This window comes from Rhinolophus ferrumequinum, chromosome 24, assembly GCF_004115265.2.
Source record: "Rhinolophus ferrumequinum isolate MPI-CBG mRhiFer1 chromosome 24, mRhiFer1_v1.p, whole genome shotgun sequence".
In the NCBI taxonomy this organism is placed as follows: Eukaryota; Metazoa; Chordata; class Mammalia; order Chiroptera; family Rhinolophidae; genus Rhinolophus; species Rhinolophus ferrumequinum.
The window spans coordinates 10,162,547-10,177,206 of record NC_046307.1 but is presented as its reverse complement, the minus strand read 5'-3'; the positions used below and the strand labels follow the sequence as shown (position 1 = coordinate 10,177,206).

The following is a 14,660-nucleotide window of genomic DNA, read 5'->3' as shown; positions in this document are numbered from 1 at the left end:
CCCATCTGGCACCCTACATAATCTTTACAGCATTATTGATTATATTCCCCATACTGTATTTCGTATCCCCGTGACTATATTGTGACTACCAGTTTGTATTTTCTAATCCCTTCACCTTCTCCCCGTCCCCACCCCTAGCATCTAGTAACCATCATTTTTTTCTCTATATCTCTGAGTCTGTTTCTGTTTTGTTTGCTTTTTATTCTGTTCTTTAGATTCCACATATAAGAGATCATGTGGTATTTGTCTTTCTCAGTCTGACCTATTTCACTTAGCTTAATATTCTCGAGGTCTATCTATGTTTTCCAAATGATAAGATTTCATTCTTTTTTATGGCTGAGTAATACGCCATTGTATAAATGTACCACAATTTCTTTATCCAATCGTCTACTGATGGGCATTTCAGTTTCCATGTCTTGGCTATTGTGACTAGTGCTGCAATATATGACCCCAGCCTTTAAACAAACAACCTGATAATCTAAACAAAAGTCCTGATAATGTTAAACTCGCTTATGTTTAATAGAGATCTGACAGCTCATCTAAGAGTAAATAGGCTATTTGTGGATATGGTGGACCCAAATAAGTCATAGGCATGGTGTGAGGAGGCCCTTCAAGCTGGCTGCCATACCTTTTCCCTCTTCCTGGCTGTATGCTATTTCTTTAATGTCTACCAAGAGTTTTCATACTCTCTCACCCAGGAAAAGTGAGTAGCCAAACCTGTCTTCAAAGGTATCCACCCTCTCACTTCCCAACTATTCTAAACTAATACTGTGGCATGAAGTCATGCTGCGAGGCTGGAGACCTGCCGCTGCCTCTCAGTGCCTACACGGACTGGACAAGTTGGAAATAGTAGCTGCCTATAGTGTGGGGCTGCTGGTGATCAAGACTCCTCTGTGACAGCCCTTTGGCTTCTCAGCTTTTCATTGACTATGTCATTTGTGATCGAAAAGTAAACAAAACCCCTTTACTTCCTCCCTAACATTGTCATGGACTAAGGATGTGCCCCCTCAAATAGATTCTAATCATTCTTAAATTGTTGAAGCAAGTTACTTCTTTTGAAGTATAGCAGCATACCTTGTTTGCTTGCGCTTCGCTTTATTGCACTTCACAAATGTTGCGTGTTTTCAAAATGAAGGCAAGGTCCTTCCACCAACAGAGAGACTACAGCTTGCTTTATTGCATTACTTGATTTATTGTGGTACTCTGGAACCAAATCTGCAGTATCTCCAAGGTATGCTTGTATTTCATTAGCTTGCCTTCATAAATCTACCTTTAACACACAAAGTAGGTATTGATTTACAATTTTTATATTTTTCCAGGGTCACAAAGGCATCCCTTTAAGTTACAGATGCCTGAGTGACAGTATAGCTGTGATTGGTTTATTCTACAACTGTTTGAACACGCCAGCTGCTGGAATTAAGCAAGCTCTATATTGTAACTTGGTGGATTGCCAGGACTCTAGCCACGTAACATGATGTCATGGTCACACTGAGCTTAGCTGGGAGCTCGCTGGAGGAGGGGAACAACAGCGAGTCACCATGGCTGTCATGTGACTCAGGGCAGGCAGATATTCCAAACCACATGGTCTCTCCATTTACTTAAAAATTGACCAATTCTGTAGTCTTTTCTGATTCGAGTAAATTAAGAAAAAATTATAGGTTGCCTAGGCTCTTCATAGGGCAGTTTGAACAGGCATAAGGTGGCTTTCACCAGGAAGGAGAGAGCTGAGAGCAGCAGACCTCTTGCCCTTCACGTATCTTCTGCCATCAGAATCTTACTCATCTTTTGAGGCTTAACTTTTGCTTGCCACCACTGCCATTTGAAGATCTTTGTTATTTTTCTCTTTCTGAAGCTCAGTATACATGCCAGTGGGAAGAAATGAAACAAATGTTTTCTCTACAAAGTTGCGGGAGCTTTAGAAAGATGATAGTCTTCAATCATGTGGCTTTGTATTAAAACTGATTTTTAGGCAGGAAAGAAGAGAGTAAGGGAGAAGAAATGCAAGTACAAGGAAAACACATGAAATGGTTGAATACCTAAAGTGTAGCTCCTGGCTTCTCCTTGGTAGGAAATAGAAGACATGGTTAAGCAGGCAAAGCATAAATACTGCGGGGATGGGATGAGTAACTCTTAGTAAAAATGTTCCTGGACCAAACAAGATTAATGAGCACATGGGGGCTACAGGGCTGGAAGGGTCTAGGAGAAACTAATTTAGTTTCAAAAGTCAAGTTGGATTTGGTTGGGGGGTGAAGGGATGCCAAGTGAGGCGGGGAAGCAGTGCTCAGCCTGGAGTTGGTAGCAGAAGGTTAGGTGTTCGTAGGTCTGCCGACAAATACAGGCTGGAAAGAGACATTAGGCCAGATTGGTGATAGAGTTTTGGTGATGCTCTAGGAAGAGTGTTCGTTAGACTAGACCCATGTCAAGCATTGCAATTTTTGAGTGTTTGAACTAAAACATTTTTCTTTTTTAAAGTACTGGACTGAAGTATTCTGAATATTGGAGGTTTTACAACTAGAGTCCTGATGTCTTTTTCCTGTTTACGGTTGTTAAAAATCACTATCTCCAAAGGGTAGAGAGAATGAGAGAACTGGATGTAAATATCAAGAAAAAGAATGATGTAAGTAGTTTAGAACATGTCCCTTGGCCCAAGATTGAGCCATTTGGACAACTAAACAGGATTTGGGCACTCAGTCGTTCCTGTAGAGCGATCGGTGGTTATGAGCATTTTTGGTGACAGAAGGTGTTGAAGGTGTTTGGGTTTTTTTTCTTTTTTAAGGAAGGTGCAGCTCAGAGTGGCTCACGTGGGGATTGAACCGGCAACCGTGGTGCTACCAGCACCACACTCTAACCAACTGAGCTAACCAGCCACCCCTTGAAGGTATTCTTGTTTGACAGATTTCCATTGTGGGACTTTGAGGCTAGTTTAACTCTTGGATGACTGCTGTTTTGCAGTATTTTGCACTAACAGCTGCATCTGGTCTGTGTACCAATACTGACAGCCATTTTGTTGGAGGAATATAGTTGCTCACAGTAATACCTGCTTCCACGTCTCTAGTTCTCATGACCTGCTGATACCACTCAACTTGACATTTTCACGAAGTATTCACTGAGCTTCTAACCTGCTATATGCCAACCTCTTTCACTCAGAGGATCAGCCTATTCCATAAAAGTGCTCTCACTTGCAATATTTCCCACCTGTATGATGCAAATTCACATTTGTTTTTTCAATGCTGAGTGAACCATTTCACCGTAGCAACCTCTAACTCTTACCTGCTTCAAATGGTTTGCAGATAGTTGTGTCCCAACAGGCTTACAGGACGGGTGGAAATACAGAGAGCAACATTCAGAAATCTGTATCCAAGAGGAGTGTCCAGAGTGGCTTTTTGTTTTTCTTTTTGGGGAGTGGAACCTGATTCCTACTCCTCCGTGTTTCTTCCCCTACCCCTGACATTGATTGCACATGCTTGAAAGAACACCACTTCAGATAAAGGAATGAGAAAACACCTGGATGAAAAAGTAAGCCCGGGTCCATGGTCCAGAACCTCTGGTGAACTTGAAGTATCACCCTGAACTAGTTAACTGTCTCCCATATAATTCCTAGCTGCTGAAATATCGCTTACCTTGTATTGCTAGTGACCTCGTCATGAGGACTACGAGGGACGGACAGGATAGTTCTAGCCTGGGACAAAATGGGCCCTTTTCAGTTCTCTCTCTGCCCAATCCCGTCCTTAACCTCATAATCTCTCCTGACCTGAGTTAGGCTTTTATTCTAGGGAACTGACTATGGAGATATCCCCATCTGTGTTCTGTCTTAAAAGTCCCTGTTTGAGTACATGCAGTTAGGGCTCCTCTCAGACCACCTTGCCCATTGTGGACAAGTAGACCAGTGAAGGTCTTAGCTGCTCCGGACCAGTGGGGAGCCCAGGAGCCTGAGGTAGAGTCCTGCAGTTATTGGAGATCCAAGATAGATTGGAATCATTGGGATTGGTGGAGTTGACAACCTAGGAACTAGGGTCTGCTTGCACGGCCGGCGCTGTTCAAGGACCCATGGTGAACAAAGTTCTCAGGAGACCTGAGAAACAGTCAATGCTAAAGCAGCCTTTTCAATCCAAAAAGCCAATTCAGTTGTTTTATATTATGAATCAGTTTTTGGTCTCGTCTACTTTGATGCACAGGCCTGGCAAGTCCTTGTTACCCGTGTCCCTTCTGTGCTGTTTTTCTAGAAATGCATGCAGAAACCCAGTCCTTTGGAACAACGTCAAGGACCATTCTCTTTGCCTCCACTTGTGGCCTTCCTGTCCAGGCTTATTGTACACTGAAAGGCTGTGTTTCTGGGCCATTCAGAAGATGGTTACAGCTCAGAAGACAGCCTAGCCATGGGGTTTCCTGTGAAAGGGGGCAACACGTTGGCAGACTCGGGAAGGCCTGCTAACTTGCTGGGCTGAGCCGTCACAAAGTCCTCTGAGCACAGGACGGCAGTGGGAGCAGCTGCAGCAGGGGGTCAAGATCTGTATTTCAAGCGAATCTTGCAGTTGTCTGGGAATGTGTAAGGGAGGTTGGGTTATCTTATGTCTCAGAAAACGGGACTGGTTCTTGGCTAGCAGTGAGGTGGGACTGAGGTGGTATTTGAAGTTGAATTGGGGGCTGCCCTCTCGTCACCCTGCGACCTCACAGGAATGTGCTGCTGTGATCTGGGAGAGTTTCAGTTTCCTCTTTGAAGTCAGGGTTTTTTTTAAAGGCTGGTTTGATTTTAACAATGATGCCAAAGCCCCCCTTCTCTGCTCACATACACAAAGGCTGCATTGTTCGGGTACCCAGTGTACTCTAAATAAGACACCAAATCAGATGCAGCAGGCTAGTCTTGCATAAGCCTTGGTTAGAATGTAGTTTTTTGAAACAACTAGGCCAGTAGCCAGAGCGGAATTCTTTAAATGGGACAGATGTCAAGAGAATGGCTCGTCTCCTCTAGCACTCTTCCAGAAAAAAGCAAGTCTGGGATTACAACTTCCAGTGCCCTACTTTAAATAGACACTACTCTGGAAGATGACTTTATTTATAAATATTTGAAAACAAAATCCAAAAAATATCTGTGAAAATTACAATGCATGATGGTGGCCAGTGGCTGCTTGTTGTATCCAGTTCTTGCCCAACATTTGTACCTAATGGTTGACTGACCTACTGAGGTGGCTTTATGACACCTTTTACATTCATAATGGGTCTCAAGAAATTAGTATATTTTAACAAGCTGCTGTGTGAAAAGTGGGTTGTAGATTATCAAACTTCACAGGCTTTGTATAAAAATATGAAGATACTTCAAGCATTAATAGGTACCTTTGGGAGGGAAGGGTACTTTAAAACACCTTTTGGCTTTTATACCAGGTTATAAAACTTGTTTGCTCATTTTCCTAATAGTATACTTACGGAGTGTTTTCTTTTCTCTCAGCCCGCAGAGAAAATGGAGCCTATTGGTCACGTGCACTTGTCTGGTTGGATTGTCTTAGGGTCTGTGGGTGTCGGTTTCCAACTCATTGTCGTGAGCGGTGGGGGTGGGTAGACTGGGCCTGTGCCTGCACCAGTTAGGTCAGGATCGGCGGGGGAGGGTTAGAGCAAAGCGTGGGATGGGAGCTTGTTCCCTGCCTGAGCCTGGCTGGGGGGGGTGGGGTTGGGGCAGGGAGAGAGTAGTAGCCGACTTTTGTAGGTTGCAAGTCTGGAGGACACGTGCCAGACTAGAGAATAAACCCCAAGTTTTGTGATGGCGGAAGGTAGTGTCAGGCTGCTGCTGTTCAACAGCTTGCTCCCCAGGGTCAAGCTTTGAAAAAGAAAACCAGTAAAAAGTATCTTTATTCTCATATTAAAGTTCTTCTATGATGATGCATTAACAATACAAAAATATTTGAACACTACAATGGTCTTCTTCTTAAGACGTCCTGCAACACTACCTTAGAATATCTTTGGATTCTGAGAAGCCAGTGGGTAAAGAGCTAAACAGGCTTTTTGTCCATGGGTGTGTGGGTGTAGGGACAGCCCTTCTTCCTTGGATTCACGCTATGTACAGTGAGGAGGAAAAAAAGTTAAATTAAAAGATTTTAAGGCTCAGGGTTGAAGCTTGGCTCAGAAATGGGTTGAAGTAGGCTGTGGTGAAAACCCACGGGCTACCACTAGAGGGTTTCTGGGCTCCTTGCTTTGGTTGTAATGGTCTTCCTTCCTGCAGCCCCATAGGGAAATAACGCTCATGCGGGAAATCAGACACTGGCTCTGTGAGGTTTGGTCTGCCCTCTTGCAACTGCCCAAGAGCTGGCTGCACTGAGGTGGGTAAGCTGGAAATGGCGCTGTGGAAAGGGTTCTCAGACCGGGGAGGGATGCACACTGGATTTGGGGCCACACCTGTTTTGAACTGTTGATTATAGCCACGGGGGACAGGCCTGGGGCTTTGGTATGGGGCTTCTTAGGTGGTGTCTCAGGATTTCCAAGATGAACTAGAGCCACACATCCCACCACCCACACTTGCCTGATAAGGTCGTGTCAGGTTATTTTGTTGCCTAGTGTGATAGACCTCAACTTAATCTATTCCATCCCCTCCTCTCACAAGGTCCTGAGAACATGGCAGGCTTCCTTTGGTCCAGCTTCCAAATGGCAGCTGGTTTTCTGTAGGACAGCTTCTCTAGGCCCTTAAGAGAAGCTGCATTGTCTTGAGCTTTGTGGTTGTCACCATGCTCCCGTTTTGATAAACCAGCTCATTCTTGGTCCATGAAGTATCTGCTATGGGGAGGATGTGGTAATGGTGGGGGTAGGGAAAACAACTGGGCTCAGTCCAGCCCATCTGTGACCTACAGCAGAAAAGCAGAGAGAGGCAGGAGCACCTGCCTAGCAAGAGAGATGCTCAGAACAGATGCAGCCTGCCATAGGCAGGGATGGACACCCTTAATCACATAACACAGATCTGATGCACCACTTGGAGCAGTTTGAATTGATGGCTCCAGGTTCAGGCAGACGTTGTGCAACCTCTACAATCTCCAGCGCCTGGACCCTGAGAGGGAGGCAACAGGCCCCCTGGCCGGTTTCCAGGTGCTTTGGGGCTCTGTCGCTTCTTCTCAGAGGGCGGGCTCCTGGAGGCCAGGTGTCCTGTGCACGCTAGGCTCCCTGGCTCCAAGACTGCTGCTGTTGTATCTGTGTATTCTGCAGGGCATTGCGGGGGGCCTGTGGGGGCCCAGGGGGCTGCAAGGCTGAGAGCGGCCGAGAGACCTGGTGACGTAGGCCCTGGCTCTGCAGGGCTAGCAAGTAGTGCTGTGGGGAGGTGGGGCAGCAGGAGGTATGAGGGCGAGTCCTGGGGGGGTGGGGACCCAGGGCAGCCTAGAGCACTGTCATCGGAAGGAACGGGGCTGGGGCAGCGGCCTTCTCCGGGTAAGTACCGAATGCATTTCTTTTTCCTCCTAGGAATAGTGAAGAGAGTTATCTGTAAATAGAGGGTGAATTCATAGTCATACACCACAACCAAAAAATGCTGTCCTTGCCCCGGCCTAGCTAACATCTTCCCTCCCCAGGACTTGGTGATGTGCTTGTGCCTTCAGGCCTGAATCGGCACTGCAACTCTGGCTTGGCCTGGCCCAGACGTGGGACAGGTGCAGTTCCTGACACAGCCACACGGTGGCATAGGGACCTTTTGGAGCTAGGCCTGAGGTTGCCTCCTGTTTTCCAGGGAAGCCATCTCCTCCTAATCTGGGCCTTTTGAGTCTTTGTTCCACCTGTGTTTGTGGGGCTCAGATCTGCATTAATGCTAGGGTCTGCAAGGCTTGTGGCTTATTGAACTGAGCAATCTCATTGCGCAAAAGTAGGTTAGGGGCAGAGAGGGGGAAGAAATGGACGGTGATTCTTCTCGTCCATTCTTACCATCTAGAGTTTTCTAGACAATTTGTCTGAATAGTATGGCATGAGTGGAATTAGAGCCTCCTCTGAGAACAGGGTTACCTCCCATCATGTATATACACACACATTTGCTCCCCCGACCCCCAAATTCCTCTTTGCCTTTGGACGGGGAGCATGGAGGGTACTCTGAGGGGCTGGACAAGTATTCCTTAGAGTCAGTGAACTAACTGCCTGGAGCAGCCTCAGCCTTGGCCCTACTAGGCCTTGGCCTGAACCTAAAACAGGCAGCTTTTAGCCATTTGATAGATAAGCCTTCTTTTCGCATACACCAGCGTTTTCCCGTTGTGTGGTGAAACGTACACGTTTACAGCTCCAGTGCCTGAGGAGGGCCCTTTGCTAGGCCAGCCCTGCTCCTCTCCCTTCCTCTCCAGCCATCTGGTCTCATGGTCATGAGTCCCGTGGTCACTTGACGTTGAGGTTATTCAGGGTATCTCTATACTAGTCACCTTGTTTTACTTAGATTTAAGGGCTCAAGCAAGGCTCCCAACTTGAAGTGATGGAGCTGGTGGGCCATGACGACGTTGAGACCTGGGAGCAGAAGCTCGGGCCACCTGAATGGTGTGTGAGATTTGTCTGCTGAGGACCAGCTAGGCCTGGTTAATACCAGAGGAGCCTAGGCACAAGAACTATATATATTCCTGAGTCTGCCTTTCCCCTCTAGAACATTCTCTCCCCACCTCCTTCCACCTAGACCCAAGAGATCTTCCCCACAAGCTGTGTTCAGTATTCATTCCCCTTCTTAGGAGGCACTGACCCCCAATCTGCAGGTGTGCTGGGGGTGGCGGCGGGGGCAAAGGAGGGCTGCAGGCCCAGCAGAACATGTGCAGAGTCAGGGAAGCAGCTTAAAGCAAAGGGAGGATGGTGGTGGGGACAAACCCACCTGCACGGACCACACCAATCCGTCTGCTGGTTGAGGCCAAAGCGAGCACGGCATTTCTTAGGCGAGCCAGGTTCTGCTCACGGCCATGCCAGAGGGGCAGAGCAGGGCAGAGGGCGAGCAGGCAGGCAGCAGGGCAGAGCAGGGCCCAGAAAGAAGAGGTAACATCAGTGTTAGCCAGTCACAGGTACTCCACAGCCCCCACAGGCAGAGAGCCTCTCCATGGCACAGCCAGCCCCAGGGGGAGCCCTAGGGCCCAGAGCCAAGGTATCAGGAAAGGTGGACACCCAGCTGGGCAGTAGAGGCAGTGGGAAGAATGGCGGAGATGGGAGGGAGGGGACCCTGTCAGGCTGGCTCCTCTCTGGCTTGTGGGGCCCCTTGCCGCCCATGCGGACACGCCCAGGGAGGCCTGTGGGATGCAGCCTCTTCTGCCTTAGGGCTGCCTGCCAACTCCCTGCCATTTTATCCAGGTGTTTGTGTTGTTTGTTTTTTTGCATTTTTGCCAACGCCTCATCTGTCTTACCCATATCCCCTCATGCTGTAGCTTAAGCCTGTTGCACACACTTCCGGATGGAAAGTAAGGTCCATTCCTCAACCTCAGAAAAAGGGCTGAGGACTGTGCCCTGCCCCAGTCCTAGCCTCCTGCTTCCATGTGTGGGGGCAGCATAACTGAGAGTCCCTCGTGACTGTGGATCAGAGTTGAGGCAGAAATTCAGCCACAGGAAGACTTGCAGTAGTGTGTGGGCTCCCTGGTCTTCTACAGAGGACTTGGCACTGCCATGAAAAGCGGGTGGGGGTGAGAGGCTGTGTGAGTGATGGGCCTCGGCCCAGACAGCCTGCCGGCCACCACAGAACTAACCAGGTGCCGTGTCTGGCTGAGCACAGGGTCATCCAGTCAGGTCCTCACTGCGTTTCTCTGACCGGCTGGCTGTGAGCAGAGCTAGCTAAGGTGGGGCAGGTGCGGGAGGCCCGGAGCGGGAGGCCCGTACGCCACTGCTGTGATTGAGCCTTCCCAGGGACTCAGCATAGCTGTGCCTCCTGTGGGTTTTTGACTTCGGAGATGCAGGCCTTGTTTCCAGAGGGCCCAGGCCCTGAAGTTTCGTGGCTGAGTATCTGCCCCGCCGCCCTTGGGCGAGAGAGGTGCTGCCATGCAGTGGCCTGGAGAGGAGCCTCCACTACTGCTGACAGGGCAAGTCTCACCTGTGTTGGATTCTTGGTGCTTTTCCCTAGACCGCCTCTTCTTCTTCCCCTGTAGGGAACAAAGGGGGGACGCTCAGGTCTGGGAGCAGACGCTGGAACCCCCGAGAGCGAGGAGCTGGCACACCTAGAGCCTGCTGCCGGGCCTGGCTGCTGCTTGGCTTTGCAGGCTCATGGTCCCTTCTTACCTGGGGGCCCTGGGGTGTTTTTTTATTTTTTATTTAAATTTTATTTCAATTACAATTGACATACAACATTGGCGCTGGGGTTTCTTGATGATAATTTTTGCTAGGTAACCATCACAGTTAGGGGCTCCCCCTCCCTTTCCCATGCTGGTCTCTGTTTTGAATGGAGGAGGTAAATCCCAGGCTCCTTCCTCCCCTTCTGCCCATGTGGCCCAATCAAATACTGGGCAACAGCCCTGCGTGGGAGTGTATCCTGGGTGGAAAACGGGACCTGGCCGGCTGCCTCCAGGGCAGCTCCCCTTGCCGGCCCTCTGCTGAGCCAGCCATGGGAGCCTTGGACCCTCCACTGCTCCACTGCCCCTCCTCTGTGCCTGCGGGAGAGGGGTCCTGCCTGCCTGCCCTGCTGAGACTGGCCTGGGCCATGGCATCTTGCAGGCGCCCACCCGCCCGTCCCTGCGGTGCTGCCCACTCACATAGTTGTCCCGCGCCGACCAGCCGGGGTAGAGCTGCATGTGCAGCTGCCTCTCCTTGCGGGCCAGCTCGTAATACTTGGCCTGCTCTTCCCGCGACAGCGCGTGCCACTGCAGAGGGAAGGGGGGCAGACGGGGCCGTCGGTGTGGGCAGGCTGCACTGGGGTGAGGGAGCCCGGGCCGCCCTGCCAGCCCTTCGGCCCGCGGCCTCACCCTGCGGCCCAGGATCTGGTTGATGGCGGCGCTCTCCTTGAGTGTGCACTCCGCGATGACCTTGGCTCTCATCTCCTTCATGTACAGCATGAAGGCGTTGAGCGGCTTCTTGATGGTTGGCTTCTTGGCCTCCTTCTCTGCCTTGGATTCCGCCTGTGTCTTCCTGAGGGGCACACGTCCAGACCACTTGGGAGCGGTCACAGGGCCGAGCTAATGCTACCACCCTCCTCTAGTGTGTGGAAGTGCATGGGTGCTTGGGTTTTGTACATGGAATCTTTCTTAGCAGCCCCAAAATGGCTGAGAAGACTTAAGTAATTGTTCCTTACAGGAATGTTGCAGCTGAGTAAGAAAAGCCTGTGTAAGAACTTCAGCCCCTCCTGTCCTGGCTTCAACTAAATCCTTGTTCCCTACCCCACCCTCTGCCTCCTGCTTCTGAGGATCAAAAAACAGTGACCAGTGGCAAGAGCCACAAGACAGTTTGACCAGAGGCCTCTGGCAATTCTTGGAGCTTGCAGGCAGCAGCCGTGGGCCGGTGTGTTTCCTGGCTGACAACCAGACGGGAGCCTGAGGTCTGCTCACCTGTCCCCCGGCCTCCCCACGGCCGTTTTACTCACAGGCTGCGATCATAGGGCTGTAGCTCCTGCTTCCCTGAGGGAGGCACAATGGCCGGGTGGGGGATGGCTGCAGGGTGACCAGGTACGCCAGAACCTAGCATCAGGGATGGGTGGCTGAACCTAGAGGCAGGAGGACAGTTCCCATGAGCCAGGTGTGTCCAGGCCAGACCTGTGGACACACGCAGGCCCTGCGTAGTACACCAGGACAGGTCAGCAGGTACCACCCCCCACTGGCCTGCATACAAGTAGAGACGCATACAAATACCTGCTCCCAACACACTGCACAAACACATTGCAAAAACCCACGTCATTCCGGTGGTTACCAAGTCCTAAATAGCTTCCGAATCTGTCCCCTTGTCACCTCCCGCCCTCACCAGCTCAGCCTCACGAGCTTGTGACTGCCCTGTGGGCTTCCTCACTCTACTGCTTGCCTCCTCCAGGACTCTCCACACGGCAGCCAGTGACCTTTTATAAACACCTGAGTAGTGCTGGTCCAAGCTCCCCCACGGCCCCCAGCCCTGCACGACCATCCCTGCTGACATTTCTAGCCCCACCTTTTCCCATTTCCCATCACTTCCCACCCACAGCCATCCCCAACTGCTGCTGTTCCCTCTGCTTTCCTGGCCCATCAGGTCTGGCTGGGGCCTCCTTGGGGCTTCATCACCCACATGGCCCAGTCAACTGCTGGTGCTGTGTGTGTACCACCTGCCCTGGGCAGGGAACGGCTGCTGAATTCCTCCTTCCATACTTAGCCCAGGAGTGAGCTAAGGGAAGGGACATGTATACACACACCTCCCACTTTCCTTTCTTGCTGTTCTATGGATACCACTCTGCCCCAGGCTGCTTACACAGGTGTGGGGTCAGCCCCGAAGGGCCAGACATTGGAGACACCTGTAAAAGATACTGCCTCAGCTTGCGCGGAGCTTGGGATGCCCAGTAGAGTCCTGACCGGCCCTGCCCTCAGCAGGGATGCAGGACAGGTGAGTGCATACACACCTGCACAGACTGACACATGGACAGAGGCAGGAGCGCAAGCACACGTGTGCGTGCACTGCCCCTGGCTGCTCTGTGCTGCACAGTGTGGCCTGGGCTTAGGCCTCTTACACTCCCACTGGCTTCGTTCTCAGGCACAGGGCAGCGCGGGGCTGCAGAATGACAGACGGACGGATGGACAAACGACTAGCACAGGGCAAGCACTGGCCTGGGCATGGCCCTGTGTGGGCACTAAAGCCTGGGCAACAGGAAGCAGGAGCCTGGCTGCAGGGCAGGGGACTCACCTGGGGTAGGGGGCGCCAGGGGCTGCAGTGGGGGCAGGGAAGTGCTGTCTATATCCGCAGGAAGGGGACAGGGGGTAGAGAGGAGGGCTGGGCCTGTGGTTGGGAGAGACAGCTGTTAGCAGTCTGGCTACTAGCCAGATGTGGGGAAGGACTTCCCCAGAATACTTCGGCCTGAAGCACAGAGGCAAATGAGCCTCTGCTTGGACCGCCGCTGTGTGTTCTAAGCATCTGCCACCAGAGGGCAACCTGTGCTACATTGTTTCCCTCTACGGGCTTGTACTGGTGCTCAAGGGGCAGAAATGGCAGCATTCTCCGGGGACCCAGCTTAGCAGGGCCCAGGTCCCCTCCAGCCTGCCTCCTGAAATGTCCTCGAAGTACAGGCTTGACACCTGCCCTAGGGCCTTTGCATCCACTGCTGACACTGTCGGGATTGTTCTGCAGCAGCTCCGGTTATCCTCAGGGCTTGTTTGGCTAGACCCTTTCTCCTGAGAGCCCTTGAGATCCCAAGCTGCATGTGGTGCCCCTCGGGGCACAGCCACAGTCAAAGCACTGGTAACGGTGCCCTGTAATCGGCTCTCCTCTTGCCTGGGTTGTGCACGAGGCGGACCGAGCTCTGAGGGTGGGGACCTGAGGATCGCTCAGCGTCAGCAGTGCTTCTCTGTGCTCCGACCCCCACCTGGCACATGTCAGTCCCAGGGGTACTTGTGGGGGTGGTCCTGATTTGCATTCAGAGTGGAGCTTTTTCCAAAGAGAATCCAGAAATGGTGGGACGAGCTGAACATGAATACAGGGTAAGTGGAATGGGGCAGGGGGCCTGAAGTTGGGCCTCTGGCCTGCCCTGCCTTCCTGGGGAACCAAGCTTTTCTGCTGTTGAGTGACTGCCCCAGACCAGAGAGACTAGAGACCTTCCCAGATCACACTGCAGTTGACGAGCAAAAGGCCAAGTAGCCTGCCCTGCCGAGCCCCAACTCCAGCCGAAGACGGGCCTACTGACTCAAGGTCCAAGCAGACTAGCCAGGGGCTGGGGCTCAAGCGGGCACAACAGGGGCAAGGAGGGACCCTGCCCCTCAAGCAACTCAGCCAAGGAAGGGACCAGCCAGCAGTAGGCACTGGGGCTAGTGGGACGTATCCCTCTACCCATCAGGTGGCTGAGAAGCAATAGCCTCTCCTGGCCGTTCATGCTGTCACCTCCCCGCTCAGGCCGACCTTTTCTTCCTTACGTACTCAGGTGGCCCTGAGCAGTCCAAGGTTCTCCCATTCGAGACACTGAGACAGAGTTCAGGTGTGGCAGGGCTGGGACCAGGAGCCCAAAGGCAATGTGTTAGGCTTCCTGGGGAGTGGCTAGAGGCTGGCCCGCCCTGCCACCTACAAAGCTGGAAGCAGGGTGCTCGGCACAGGATAGAGGAGAGAGTTGGGGGACGCCAAGGGCAGGATAACTGGCCTTATTATGCTAGGAGGAACGCGAAGGGCAGGTATCGGGGTTCAAGCAGGGCAAGGTGCCCCTTCCCACTGAGCCCACACTCACCAGCTCACAGTGTGGGGGAGCTGTCCCATGCTGCCTGAGGTCAGAGAGTAGAAGCCGGAGAGGTCCGGAGTCTGCAGAGTCCGGTGCACTGCAGGAAGGGGCCGGGTAAGTGAACTAGCCTGACCCGGAGGCCACAACCGCGGGCGACTGCATCCCAGAGCCTCCCCGCGCTGCGCGAGAGGACCAGACATGCTGCTTTGTGCAGGACTATCCCGCTGTGATAACAGCACCCCATTTACAGGCGAGGGAACCAGGGCAGAGGGCTTGGGTGCCTCCTGAGGACACTGGCTGGCCAGCGGCCGAGTGGGAGTCATTCAGGAATGGGACAAGGCCTCACCACGTCCTTGGCTACTGCGAGTCTGCAACTGGGGCCTCTCTG

The 14,660-nt window shown here is 51.9% G+C and overlaps 1 protein-coding gene across 6 annotated transcripts in view; it reads right to left on the bottom strand.

The window, feature by feature from the left end:
* Positions 1 to 5,775: 5,775 nt before the first annotated feature.
* TCF7 (transcription factor 7) overlaps positions 5,776 to 14,660 on the bottom strand; it is a 31,709-nt gene continuing 22,824 nt past the window's right edge. For 3 of the 6 annotated variants that reach the window (XM_033096953.1, XM_033096956.1, XM_033096958.1), the window contains 7 exons: positions 14,282 to 14,369; positions 12,757 to 12,849; positions 11,480 to 11,599; positions 10,866 to 11,028; positions 10,656 to 10,763; positions 10,001 to 10,049; positions 7,213 to 7,430 (listed from right to left, as the gene is read on the bottom strand). In XM_033096953.1, coding sequence (XP_032952844.1) covers positions 7,351 to 7,430; positions 10,001 to 10,049; positions 10,656 to 10,763; positions 10,866 to 11,028; positions 11,480 to 11,599; positions 12,757 to 12,849; positions 14,282 to 14,369 — 701 coding nt within the window. In that variant the 3' untranslated portion in view covers positions 7,213 to 7,350. Of the gene's footprint in view, positions 7,454 to 10,000; positions 10,050 to 10,655; positions 10,764 to 10,865; positions 11,029 to 11,479; positions 11,600 to 12,756; positions 12,850 to 14,281; positions 14,370 to 14,660 lie in introns of all 6 variants that reach the window. The other 3 variants (XM_033096954.1, XM_033096955.1, XM_033096957.1) reach the window with 3 other exon arrangements.